Source organism: Mustela lutreola, chromosome 10 (assembly GCF_030435805.1).
Source record: "Mustela lutreola isolate mMusLut2 chromosome 10, mMusLut2.pri, whole genome shotgun sequence".
NCBI classification, from domain to species: Eukaryota; Metazoa; Chordata; class Mammalia; order Carnivora; family Mustelidae; genus Mustela; species Mustela lutreola.
The window spans coordinates 78086539-78100990 of record NC_081299.1 but is presented as its reverse complement, the minus strand read 5'-3'; the positions used below and the strand labels follow the sequence as shown (position 1 = coordinate 78100990).

Sequence of the window (14452 nt, the reverse complement as noted above, 5' to 3'; positions counted from 1 at the left end):
CCAGGACCCTGGGATCATGACCTGAGCTGAATACAGATGCTTAGCTACTGAGCCATTCAGGCACCCCGACACATAGTCATTAAAATTGCAAACTATAGTTTTAAAAGCTTCAGAAGAAAAGAAAACATTTAAGGGAAAGCCCCATAAGGTTATCAGCTAATTTTTCAGCAGAAACTGTACAGTCAAGAAAAAAGAGGCATGATACATTCAACATGCTGAAGAAAAAAAGAATCTGTAATCAAGAATACTCTAGCAAGAAAGCCTATCATTCAGAAAAGGAGAAAGACTTCCCCAAAGTTAAAAGAATTCATTACCACTAAACCAGCCCTGTGAGAAATATTAAAGAGGACTCTTTGAGTGGAAGAAAGACCGTAATTAGGAGTAAGAAAAATAGGAAACAAAAAAGCAGTAAAATTAAGTATAGTCACAAAAATTAGTCACGGGATTCACAAAATAAAAGAATGTAAGGTATGATACCACATACCTAAAACTTAATGGGGGTAGGGTGTACAGTAGCAAGGAATAGGTCCAACCTAAAGGACCATCAAGTTAATACAGACTGCTATATGCATAAGATATTACATACAAACCTAATAGTAACCAAAAACTAAAAACCCCAGTAATAGATACGCCAAAAAAAAAAAAAAAAAAAAAAAAAAAAAAAGAGAGAGAGAGAGAGAGAGAGAGAGAGAAGCGAAGAGAATCCAAGCCTATCACTAAATAAAGCAAAAAAACTGTATGAGAAGAGAACAGGAAAAAAATCAGGAACAGGGAAGAATAAGAAATCAGCAACAGGGAAGACCTACAAAAATAACCATAATCAACCAACAAAATGGCAGTAAGTCCATACCTACCAATAATTACTTTGAACGAAAATGGACTAAACACTCCAATCAAAAGACAAACGGTGATGGAATGGATAAAGGAGCAAGGCTCACCAATATGCTGTCTCTGAGAGACTCATTTCATACTAACGACACATGCAGATTCAAAGTGAATGGATGGAAAAACATTTACCATGTGAATGGAAGAGAAAGGAAAACCACGAGAGCAACGCTTGTATTGGACAAAACAGACTTTATTCTTTTTATTTTTTTTTTAATTTAGTGTGGTATATTTATTTTAATAGATTCCTATACAGAAGTGGTTCCCAAAATGTTATCCATGGATCTTTGAAGGTCCTCAGATATTTGTAGGGAGTCCACAAGATCAAAACACTTTCCATAATAATACTGAAACATTATTCACACCATTTTCCCTGTGTTGACATTTGCCCTCACGGTACAAAAGTAATGGTTGGTAAAACTGTTGGTCAGGGACACCTGGGTGGCTCAGTGGGTTAAAGCCTCTGCTTTAGGCTCAGGTCATAATCTCAGGGTCCTGGGACCAAGCCCTGCATTGGGCTCTCTGCTCTGTGGGGAGCCTGCTTCCTCCTCTCTCTCTCTCTGCCTGCCTCTCTGCCTACTTGTGATCTCTGTCAAATAAATAAATAAAAACTAAAAAAAAAAACAAACCTGTTGGTCATGAAAACATAGCAATTAGTGACCTCAAATTATAGTCATTAGTCACTGTGTTCTTTACTGCCACACATTTTCATTGTGAAAAAAATCCATTGTACTAAAGAATATACCTGTTAAAGCTACAATTATTTCATTAAATGTCTACCCTGTAATGCCCCCTTTTTTAGTTTTTAATTTTTTTTAATTAACATACAATGAATTCTTTGTTTCAGGGGTACAGGTCTGTGATTCATAAGTCCTTCATAATGCATAGCACTCACCAACAGATACTGCTCCCTCAACATACATCATTCAGCTACCCTCAACCCTACACCCTCCCACTCCAGTAGCCCTCAGTTTGTTTCCTGAGACCAAGCATCCTTACAGGTTTGTCTCCTTCTCTGGTTTCGTCTTATTTTATTTTTTCCTCTTTTCTCCTCTCTTCCCCTATGCTCCTCTCTCTTGTTTCTCAAATTTCAAACATCAGTTATATCCTATGATAACAGTCTTTCTCTGATTGAATTATTTTGCTTAGTTAGCATAATACCCTCTAATTCCAACCGTGTTGTTGCAAATGGTAAGATTTCAATTTTTGATGGCTATATAATATTCGTGTGTGTGTGTGTGTGTGTTTACCACATCTTCTTCATCTATTTATCTGTTGATGGATCTATGTTCTGTCCATAGTTTGGCTATTGTGGACATTGCTGCTATAAACATTCGGGGGCATGTGCCCCTTTGGATCACTACATTTGTATTTCTAGGGTAAATACCCCATAGAGTGATTGCTGGGTTGTAAGGTAGTTCTATTTTCAAATTTTGAGGAACCTCCATACTGTTTTCCTGAGTGACTGCACCAGCTTGCATTCCCACCAGCATGTAGAAATGTTCCCCTTTCTCTGCATCCTTGCCAACATCTGTCATTTCCTGACTGGTTAATTTTAGCCATTCTGACTGGTGTGAGATGGTATCTCGCTGTGGCTTTGATTTATATTTCCCTGATGCCAAGTGATGTTGAGCGCTTTCTTATGTGTCTGTTGACCATCTGGATGTCTTCTTTGCAGAAATGTCTGTTCATGTCCTCTGCCCATTTCTTGATTAGATTATTCGTTCTTTGGGTGTTGAGTTTGATAAGTTCTTCACAGATTTTTGATACTAGCCCTTTATTTGATATGTCATTTGCGTGTATCTTTTCCCATTCTGTCAGTTGTCTTTTGGTTTTGTTGACTGTTTCCTTTGCTGTGCAGAAGCTTTTGATCTTGATGAAATCCCAATAGTTCATTTTCGTTTTTGCTTCCCTTGCCTTTGGAGATGTATTTAGCAAGAAATTGCTATAGCTTAAGTCCAAGAGGTTGCTGCCTGTGTTCTCCTCTAGGATTTGGATTCCTGTCTCACACTGAGGTCTTTCATCCATTTTGAGTCTGCTTTTGTGTATGGTGTCAGGAAATGGTCCAGCTTCATTCTTCTGCATGTGGCTGTCTAATTTTCCCAACACCATTTGTTGAAGAAATGGTCTTTTTTCCATTGGATATTCTTTCCTGCTTTGTCGAAGATTAGTTGACTATGGAGTTGAGGGTCCTTTTCTGAGTTCTCTATTCTGTTCCACTGATGAATGTGTCTATTTGGGGCCAGTACCATACTGTCTTAATGATTACAGCCTTGTAATAGAGCTTGAAGTCTAGAATTGTGATGCCTCCGGCTTTCTTTCTTTTTTTTTTTTCCAATGTTCCTTTAGCTATTCAGGGTCTTTTCTGGTTCCATACAAATTTTATGATTATTTGCCCTAGTTCTATGACGAAAGCTAATGGTATTTTGACAGGGATCATTTTGAGTGAATAGATTGCTCTAGGTAGCATAGACATTTTTTGTGTATGTGATTTTTAAAATCTTTTTTTTTTAAAGATTCATCCATTTACTTGACAGGCAGAGATCACAAGTAGGCAGAGAGGCAGCCAGAGAGGGGGGCTGGGAAGCAGGCTCCCTGCTGAGCAGAAAGCCGGATACGGGGCCCAATCCCAGGACCCTGGGATCATGACCCAAGCCGAAGGCAGGGGCCCCAACCCACTGAGCCACCCAGGTGCCCCTTAAAATCTTTTTTATTATAATCTTGTTTTATGTTCATTTAGCCAACATATTATTCATCATTAGTACTATGTTGAACAGCAGTGGTGATAGTGGAGATACCTGCCATGTTCTTGACCTTAGGGTAAAAGCTGTCAGTTTTTCCTCAGTGACAATGATATTTGCTGGAAGTTTTTCATAGATGGCTTTTATTATATTGAGGTATGTACCCTCTATCCTTACAATGTGAAAAGTTTTAATCAAGAAAGGATGTGTTGTACTTTGTCAAATGTTTTTTCTCCATCTCCTGAGACTATCATATAGCTCTTATCCTTTCTTTTATCAAGTAGTATTATCACATTGATTGATTTGCAGTTATTGAACCAACCTTGCAGCCCAGGAATAAATCCCACTTGGTCATGGTGAATAATCCTTTTAATGTGCTGTTGGATCCTACTGGCTAGTATTTTGCTAAGAATTTTGGCATCCATGTTCATCAGGGATATTGGTCTGTAATTTTCCTTTCTGGTGAGGTCTTTGTCTGATTTTGGAATCAAGATAATGCTGGCCTCAGAGAATGAGTCTGGAAGCTTCCCTTCCATTTTGGTTTTTTGGAACAGTTTCATAAGAATATGCATTAATTCTTCTTTAAGTATTGGTAGAGGGGTGCCTGGGTGGCTCAGTCATTGAGCATCTGCCTTCAGGTTGGGTCATGATCCCAGGGTTCCGGGATTAGCCCCATGTCAAGCTCCCAACTCCGTGGGAACTCTGCTTCTCCCTCACCCATTTCTCCTATTTGTGTTCCCTCTCTCAATGTCTCTCTCACTCTCTGTCAAATAAATAAATAAATAAAATCTTAAAAACAAACAAACATGATTTTAAGATTTTATTTATTTATTTGACAGACAGAGATCACAAGTAGGCAGAGAGGCAGGCAGAGAGAGAGGAGGAAGCAGGATCCCTGCTGAGCAGAGATCCTGATGCGGGGCTAAATCCCAGGATCCTGGGATCATGAACTGAGCTGAAGGGAGAGGCTTTAACACACTAAGCCACACAGGCACCCCACAAACATGATTTTAAATGTTTGGTAGATTTCCCCTGGGAAGCCATCTGGCCCTGGGCTCTTGTTTGTTGGGAGATTTTTTGATTACTGCTTCAATTTCCTTCCTGGTTATGGGTGGATAAAACAGACCTTAAAACAAAGACTGAAACAAGAGACATAATAAGAAGATCTAACAGTTGTACCTATCTATGCACCCAAGATAGGAGCACCCAAATACATAAAGCAGCTAATAACAAACACAAAGGAAGTAATTAATAGCAATATAATATAGTAGAGGACTTCAACACCTGACTTACATTGATGATATATTATCAAGATGGAAAATCAAGAGGAAACAGTGGCTTTGAATGACACACGGGATCAGATGGAACCAAAAGATACAGTCAGAACATGCTATCCTAAACCAGCAGAATACATATTCTTTTCAAGTGGAAACACAGCACTCTCCAGTATGGAGAGTGGATCACATGTTAGGCCACAGAATAAATCTTGACAAATTCAAAAAGATCAAAGTCATGTCACATCTTTCCCAACCACAACATTATGAAATTAGCAGTCAACCACAAGAATAAATCTAGAAAGAACACAAATATATGGAGGTTAAATATCATGCTACTGAACAATGAATTTTTCAACCAAGAGATCAAAGAGGAAACCAAAACATGTGTAGGGGCAAATGAAAATAAAAACACAATGGTCCAAAATCTTTGGGATGCCAAGAGGGAAGTTTTTAACAATACTGGCCTACTTCAAGATGCACAAGAAATCTCAAACTGACAACCTAAACTTACACCTAAGGAAGCTAGAATGATAACTCCAAACAAAGCCTAAAGTCAGCAGAAGGAAGGAAATGATAAAGATTGAAGCAGAAATAAGTGAGATAGCAACTTTTCCCCTAAGATCGGGAAAAAGACAAGGATGCCCCTTCTCATTATTTTTATTCAACATAGTTGGAAAGTCCAACTAAAAAAAAGTTTTAACAACCAGACAAGAGAGGGTGTGTGGGTGGCTCAGTTGGTTAAGCAACTGCCTTCAGCTCAGGTCATGATCCTGGAGACCCAGGATCAAGTCCTGCATCAGGCTCCCTGCTCAGAGGGAAGTCTACTTCACCCTTTAATTCTCCCCATTCTCATGCTATCTCTCTCTCTCTCATTTTCTCTTTCAAATAAATAAATAAAATCTTAAAAAAAAAAACCAGACAAAAAGAAATAAAAGGCACTGCCATTGGTAAGGAAGTAAAACTTTCACTATTTGCAGATGACATGATACTATATTTAGAAAACCCTAAGTACTTCACCAAAAAAACTACTAGAACTGATAAATGAATTCAGTAAAGCACAGGGTACAATAAAATCAGTATACCAAAAAAAAAAAAAATCAATATACAGAATTCCATCACATTTCTATACACTAATACTGCAGTAGCAGAAAGAGAAACTAAGAAAACAATCCCATTTACAATTGCACCAAAAATAGTAGACATCTTAGGAATAAACTTAACCAAGGAGGTGAAAGACCTCTACTGAGAAGTATAAAATACTGATAAAAGAAACTGAAGATGACACAAACAAATAGAAGGTATTTCATGCTCATGGATTGGAAGGACAAATATTGTTTAAATGTCCACACTACCCAAGACAATGTATAGATTTAATGCAATCAATTTCAAATATAAATAAATTTTCACAAAGCTAGAACAAATAATCCTAAAATTTCTATGGAACCATGGGTGCTCAACCATGGGTGGCTCAGTCAGTTAAGTATCTGACTTTAGCTCAGGTCATGATCCTGGAGTCCCAGGATCAAGCCCCACATTGAGCTTCCTGCTCAGCAGGAATTCAGCTTCTCCCTCCACCCCTCACCCCACTCATGTTCTCCCTTTCCCTCTCAAATAAATGAATAAAATATTTTAAAAATCTGTATGGAACCAGAAAGACCTCAAATAACCAAAGCAATCTTGGAAAAGAAGAATCAAACTGGGAGTATCACAATCCCAGGTTTCAAGATACACTTATTAAGCTATAGCAATCAAACCAGTATGGTACTGGCACAAAAACAGACATATCAATCAATGGAACAGAATACAGAACAGAGAAAGAAACCAATGATTAATCTTTGACAAAGATTTACAATCACATTTCATAAAATGTATAGTTGAAAAAGTGGATATGCACAATCAAACTATTATTCCAAACATATGTTTTCCAAAAACTGAACTATCAGTTTTAAATTTAAATTAATTAAAAAAGAAGGCTTAAATCTCAGTTCCTCAGTTGCACAAGCCACATTTCAAGGGCTCAATAATCATATGTGGTTAGTGGCTACCATACTGGACACTATACAATGCAAGTCTAGAAGGCCCTTCTAAGAGTTAAACGGCCACATTCTCCAGTACAGATCATGTGTTATGCCACAAAACAAGTCTGAATATATGTAAGAAGACTGAAATTATATCAAGCATTATTGCTGACCACAATAATATGAAACTAGAAATCAATTACAAGAATAAAACTGGAAAATTCACAAATATGGAGATTAAACAACATGCTGCTATTGAACAACCAGTGGCTCAAGAAAGAAACTTAAAAAACAATAAACATCTTGAAACAAATGAAAGTGAAATACTACTAGCAAATTGTATGGGATATAGTAAAAGCCGTTCAATAGGGAAGTTTACAGTGATAACATCATGAAACAAGAAAGATTTCACATAACCTAACTTTGTACACCTCAAGGAACTAGAAAAAGAACAAAGCCCAAAGTTAGTAAAAGGAAGGAAATAACAAAGACCAGGGCAGAAATAGTTTTAAAACACAAGAGAAAAGATTAATTAAACTAAAAGCTTATTTTTTGAAAAGACAAAAAAAATAGACAAAACTTGAGTTAGATTCACGAAGAAAAAGAAGATTCAAATAGAATCAAATGAAAAATATTAAACTGATACCACAGAAATACAAACATAAGAGACTAAATGAACCATTATAAGTCAAGGAAATGAACCTGGAAGAAATGGATAAATTCCCAGAAACATACATGTCTTTCAAGACTGAATGGTAATGAAACAGAAAGCTTTAACAAACTGATTTCTAGTGAGGACAAAAAGTCAGTAACCAAAAGCCTCTAAACAAAAAATCCAAGAACAGATGGCTTCACATTTAAAGAATACCAGTCCTTCTCAGAAAACTCTTCTCCCCCAAAATAGGAGGGGGACTCTTCCAAATTCATTTTAATATTTTTTCTTCTTTTTCAAAGATTTTATTTATTTATTTGACAGATAGAGATCACAGGTAGGCAGAGAGGCAGGCAGAGAGAGAGGAGGAAGCAGGCTCACTGCTGAGCAGGGAGCCAATATGAGGCTTGATCCCACAACCCTGAAATCATGACCTGAGCCAAAGGCAGAGGCTTTAACCTACTGAGCCACCCAGGCGCCCCCCAAATTCATTTTATAGCCAGGATTACCCTGATACCAAAACCAGGTAAGAACATAAGGAAATTATATAGACCAATATCCTTGATGAACAGATATAAATAGTCCTCAAAAAAAATTAGCAAACCCAATTCAACAATACATTAAAGGAATCATATACCACAATCAAGTAGGATTTACTCCAGCAATGCAAGGATGGTTCAACATCCACCAATCAGTATGATATACCACAATAACAAAATGAAGAAGAATCATAGGATTACCTCAACTGATATATTCTGTATCAGCATATGACAAAATTTATTTATTTGAAAGGGGGGAGGAGCAGAGGGAGAGAGAAACCCAAGCAGACTCCAAGCCAAGCACAGAGGCCAATGTGGGGGCTCGATCCCATGACCCTGAGATCACAACCTGAGCCAAACCTAGGAGTCAGATGCTTAACTGACTATGCTTCCCAGGTGTATCAACAGCTGTTGAGATAATAAAAAGTCTCAACAAAGTGGGCAGAGAGGTAAGGTGTCTCATACAAAAAAGCTTTATATGACAAGAACCACAGCTAATAACATACTCAACAGTGAAAAGAAGAAAGCTTTTCCTCTAATATCAAGAACAAAATAAGGATGCCCACACTTGCCAATTCTATTAACACAGTATTATAAGTCTAGCAAGAGCAATTTAGCAGGAAAAACATATAAAAGGCACTCAAATCATAAGTAAAACTGTCAGTATTTGCAGATTACATGATAGTATACAGAACCCTATAGGCTCAACAAGAATAAAACCCTATTAGAACTATTAAATTCAGTAGATTTGCTAGTTACAAAATCATTATACAAAAATTCATGCTGTTTTCATACACTGATGACAAACTATCAGAAAAAGACATTAAAAATACAATTACATTTATAACTACATCAAAAAGGACAAAATAACTAGGAATAATAAACTAAGGGCATGAAAGACCTATACACTGAAAACTCTAAGACTTGTGAAAGAAACTGGTAAAAGAAACTGAAGACACAAATAAATGAGAAAATATTCCATGCACATGGATTCAAAGAAAGAGTATTGTTAAAATGTACCCAAGGCAATCTACAGAGTCAATGAAGTCCTATCAAAATTACAAAGGCATTTTTCACAGAAACTGAACAATATTAAAATCTGTATGGAACCACAAAAGACCTCAAAGGGCCAAAGAAATCTTGAAAAAGAACAAAATTAGCATCATGCTTCCTAATTTCAAACTATATTACAAAGCTATCGTAATCACAATAGTATGGTATTTACATAAAAAAAGATACACAGATCACTTGAACAGAACAGAGCCCAGAAATAAAATCACACAAATTTGGTCCATTAATATACAACAAAGGAGTGAGGAGTATAGAATGAGCAAAGGATAGTCTCTTCAATAAATGGTGCTTGGGAAAACTGGACAGTTCCATGCTCTGTACAGCAAAGGAAACCAACAAAAAAGGTCAGCTACTGGAGAAAATGTTTGCAAATCATGTATGTGATAACAGGTTAATATCCAAAATACATAAAGAACTCCTAAAACTCAATAACAAAATACTCAAACAATCCATTTAAAAAACAGGCAGAAGATCTGAACATTTTTCCAAAGAAAATATACAAATGGACAACAGGTCCATGAAAAGGTGCTAAACATCACTAGCCACCAGAAAAATGCATTTCAAAACCGCAATGAGGTATCATTTCACACCTGTTAGAATGGTTATCATCAAGAATATAAGAGATAACAAGTACTGGTGAGGATGTAGAGCAAAGGGAATCCTTGCATACTGTTGATGGGCATATAAACCAATATGGCTACTACTGAAAACAGTATAGAAGTTCCTCAAAAAATTAAATTAAAAATAACCATAAAAAAGAAGGAAATCTTGCCATTTGTAACAACATGGGTTGATTTGGGGGGCATTATGCTAAGTGAAATAAAGCAGAAAAATAAATAATGTATGATTCCACTTATACGTGGAATCTAAACAAAAAAAATGAAACCAAACTCAGAACAGATTTGTGGCTGCCAGAGAAGTGTGGTGAGGAGTGGGGAAATTGGATGAAGGGGGTCAAAAGGTACAAACTTCTGGGATGCCTGGGTGGCTCAGTGGATTAGGCCTCTGCCCTCAGCTCAGGTCATGATCTCAGGGTCCTGGGATTGAGCCCCACATCGGGCTCTCTGCTCGGCAGGGAGCCAGTTTCCTCTCTCTCTCTGCCTGCCTCTCTGCCTACTTGTGATCTCTCTCTGTCAAATAAATAAATATAATCTTTTTAAAAAAAAGGTACAAACTTCCAGCTATAAAATAACTAAGTTCAGTAGATGTAATATACAGCATGGTGACTAACAGTTAATAACCTAGATTATATTTGAAAATTGTTAAGAGAATAGACCTTAAAAGTCTGCATCACAAGAAAAACAATTTGTAACTGTGTGACACTAGACTTACTGTGATCATTTCACATTACAAATATTGAATTATTATACACAAATAATGAATCACTACAGTGTACATCTGAAAACTAACACTTCATGTTTGTTATATCTCAATTTAAAAAAAAAGAGTTAACCTGCCTACTGTGTAAGGGAAGAAGAGCATTATATAATACCTAAACATCCTCTGTTGAAATTTATTTTTTTATAATTTTCTCCATAGTAAGTATGCTTAATTGCTCTTTTCATATTTTTCCATGAAATACTAGGGAGAAAATTGTCAAGGGTCCCAAGATAAAGCATAAGGAAATGTGTGACTAGATATATTCATGGGACTTTAACTTCTGTCCCAAAGAAATAAAAGGAGTCAGACATCACCAGTGGTCACCTAGATGTCCTTCGGAAGTGTTTGCCATTTGCTGCCAATAAAATCTATTCTGTTCTTACTCACGGAACAGGCTAAATGCCAGTTGCAGAATTCTTATGACTACTTGGTCATTTAAAGCATCTCATCTTCAGGGGCGCCTGGGTGGCTTAGTGGGTTAAAGCCTCTGCTTTCGGCTCAGGTCATGATCTCAGGGTCCTGGGATCAAGCCCCACATTGGGCTCTCTGCTCAGCAGGGAGCCTGCTTCCCTCTCTCTCTGACTGCCTCTCTGCCTACTTGTGATCTCTATCTGTCAAATAAATTTAAAAAAAGCATCTCATCTTCAGATAGAGGTTTGAGGCAACCATGGTAAAACCTGGCATTATATTAAACAGGGAATAAAGGAAGGATGAAAATTGATTTCTAGCTTTGTGCCTAAAATTTTTACTAAATTTCAATGAAGTTTTGGCTGATACTAAAGCAATAAACTTCATATGTGAGTTTGGAGTACAGGACAGTTTTTCAGGTATCACAAAGAACAGGAAAACTAGAAAGGTGGAGATGAGAATGGCAAGTATTCCTCATCAAAGTATGCATATAATTAAAGATATAAAATAAATATTTAGGGAGAAAAGAACAGTTCAGTTGCAATAAGTTATAAGGCATCTTGTTAGAGGAGTGAAAAGCTAGCTCAGTATCACAAAGGTGTTTAATGTTCATTCTGTAGTCAAAGTTAGAAACCAGTGGTGTTTTCATACAGATGAGTAAAATCAGAGGAACACATCCAAGAGGAACATAATGCTTAAAGTAGAATGGATTAGAATAAGGAGGGTCTCAAGTCAAACCAGTTATAAATATTAAAAGTGGTGAATATTCTATTTCCACTTCACTAGTTTGTGAGGTGGAAATAGAAAAGGAGACATATTGGAAGTGAAACTCAAAAGAATATAGCAACTCCTTGGCTGCAGGACACTGAGAAGTCATCAAAAACATTTAAAAAGTATAGGAGGTCAGGACTAGAAATATATATTTGAGTCATCTGCAGAGACACTAAAACTGAAATCACCATACCGGATGTTCAATCAGATAAAGAAGTAGAACATCCTGGTTTCTTACCCTATGAAGACTTTGGGAAGGATGCAACAATTTTAGAGGTCACTGGTTCCTCTAATAGGGCAAACAACAGGGACAGAAGAGCAGCTAGATGCAAGGCAAAACTAAGGCACTGGTTCTCACTTGGGGGTGATTCCCCTCAGCCCAGGAAAGACACATGGCAGTGTAAGTAGATGCTTTAGGTTGTCCCATGGGGGTGGGAGAAAGGGTGCTGCTAGCATCCAGTGGGGGAGAAGTTAAGGTTCCAGCATTTTATAACGCACAGCCCTGCCGCTGACACAGACTTATCCAAGCCCAAAATGTTAACAGTGTTAAACAAGAGAAACCCTGGTTTAAAATGTAAACAGGTAGTAGGAAAATACAACAAAAAAGGAGTAATAGAGACCACAGAGATGGCAGGAGACCTCCATAATAAATCTGCTGAATACAAGAGAATTAAGAACAGAGATGAGTTATTGTTGGTAATAAGAGAGATCTTTTCCTGAGGGTGAAGTGAGAGAAGAATGTAAAAAGACCAGGGATTCAATGTTTGTTGAAATTTGTTTTAGTCCCAGCTCTTATTTGACACTAAGATGCTTGAACCACCTGAGCTATAGTTTAGGCACACAGATTAATACTCAAAAATCTCTTCTAGCACTGATACTCTATAACCTCTCTTCTCAATAGGAGGTAACACTGCTGGGGAATAAAGAATGGAAACAGTTTGCTCCGAAGAGAACAAGCCACATAATCTTACTCCTTCTTAAGCTTTCATTTCAACAGTTCAGTTTCTGCTACATGCTAGGCATTAGAAATAAACAAAGAAGACATGTCACTTTTACCTATGGCACAAACTACAACAGTATGACATACATTACATGCTTTGCTGCTTATTTTGCCCTTTTGGAAATTTCCTTATTGTTTTCAAACTTTATTTTGGGTCAGTCAAAATTATAAACAGTTGTGTTAAGTTAGAAACAAAGATTATAGGTAAGCCAAATATTTAAGAAATTCTGTGGCACTTTCCATTGTAAAGGGGATGGGCAACACTTCTGTTATTAAAAAAAAGACGAGTAAAACAAAAAATTAACTTTGGATATCAGAAAAGGCACTTTTATAAAAAAAAAATAGATTTTATTTATTTGAGAGAGAGATAGAAGAGTGCACGCAAGAGCACAGCTGCGGAGCAGAGGAGCAGACTCCTCACTGAGCAGGGAGCCCAATGTGGGGCTCGATATCATAACCCCGCAATCATGACCTGAGCGGAAGGCAGATGCTTAACCAACCGAGCCACCCAGGTGCCCCAGGAAAGGCACTTTTAAAAATGATTCTTATTTAACAGAACACCCAAATTCAACATAATCTTTGATGATAATAATTATTAGCACAAAATTATCTAAGAAAATTATAAATACTAAGAAAACACAAGGACTAAATCAGTATGCTCCATATGGTGAAATGTTAGACATTCCTAAGTGTGGGCAAATACTTAGAAATAATAAAAATTGCCCTCTGACGTCCTTGCAAGTAAAAAATAAAGGAAAGGAAGAGATGAAAAATGGAAGGGAGGAAAGGAGGGAGGGAAAAGAGGATATATAAACATTTCCCTCATAGTAAGTTTCTGAGAATGACTCAAATGCCTAGAAGAACACCTGATATGTATCTAAAGCATCCCAAATGTCTATAATATTTGTTGAAAGAATGACTGATGTGTAGTTTGAGAGTAAGTGCACAAAAGATTCCATTAGGAAATCCCCCATAACAGATTCTAAAAGACAGCTTTAGGACATGCTTTAACATTAGGATAGCTAGCACACACCAGCATTACAGAACTTACATTAAACACAAGTGTGAGAACTTCCGGTAGAAGGGAGAAGGAAGGTGTTATTCACAAGTAACTTTAAAAAAATACACCAAAAAATACTTTTTTTAAATTAAATGGGCCTAGAGATCCAAAATCTCATTCAAGTTAAGTCTGAAAATACCCCTTGTGCCACCTCCATGTTCGGTTTTTAATCCCTTCAAGATCTGTGGGGGAAAAAATAACATTACTCTTACCTTCTGCACGGATACCTGACATTCAGATTCTAACATCGCTGTGTCATTATCACCACACTGATGCATCACAGTTAGGCCGTTCAAATGCTGTTCAGAATCACCTAGATGCACACATTTTTAGAACAGTATAATCAAGAAACTTCATTTTGTTTGTCCATAATTTGACTTTCTTTCCCTTCCTGACCCCACCCCCAGGCCAGAGACTAGGAAAACAAAATGATTAATTTTTCATGTGGTTTTAACTTTGGAATATTCTTAGTTGATGAACTGTTATACTGTAAAATAAACATTTTTCACTTGAAATTTATGTCCTCTTGCTCTGTCTACATTAAGGATAACTGACACTGTGGCTCGCCCACCAAAATGTGTTCCACCAGTCCCCATGGTACAGCAGTCCTCTAGTGCGCAAACTGACTGTCACTCCAGAGATGGGTTTTC

General features: G+C 37.1%; 1 protein-coding gene across 3 annotated transcripts in view; it reads right to left on the bottom strand.

Annotated features, from left to right (window-relative positions):
* BRDT (bromodomain testis associated) overlaps nucleotides 1-14452 on the bottom strand; it is a 79482-nt gene that overhangs the window by 13847 nt on the left and 51183 nt on the right. For all 3 annotated transcript variants that reach the window (XM_059137733.1, XM_059137735.1, XM_059137734.1), the window contains exon 16: nucleotides 14015-14115. In XM_059137733.1, the coding sequence (XP_058993716.1) occupies nucleotides 14015-14115 (101 nt within the window). The remainder of the gene's footprint in view (nucleotides 1-14014; nucleotides 14116-14452) is intronic.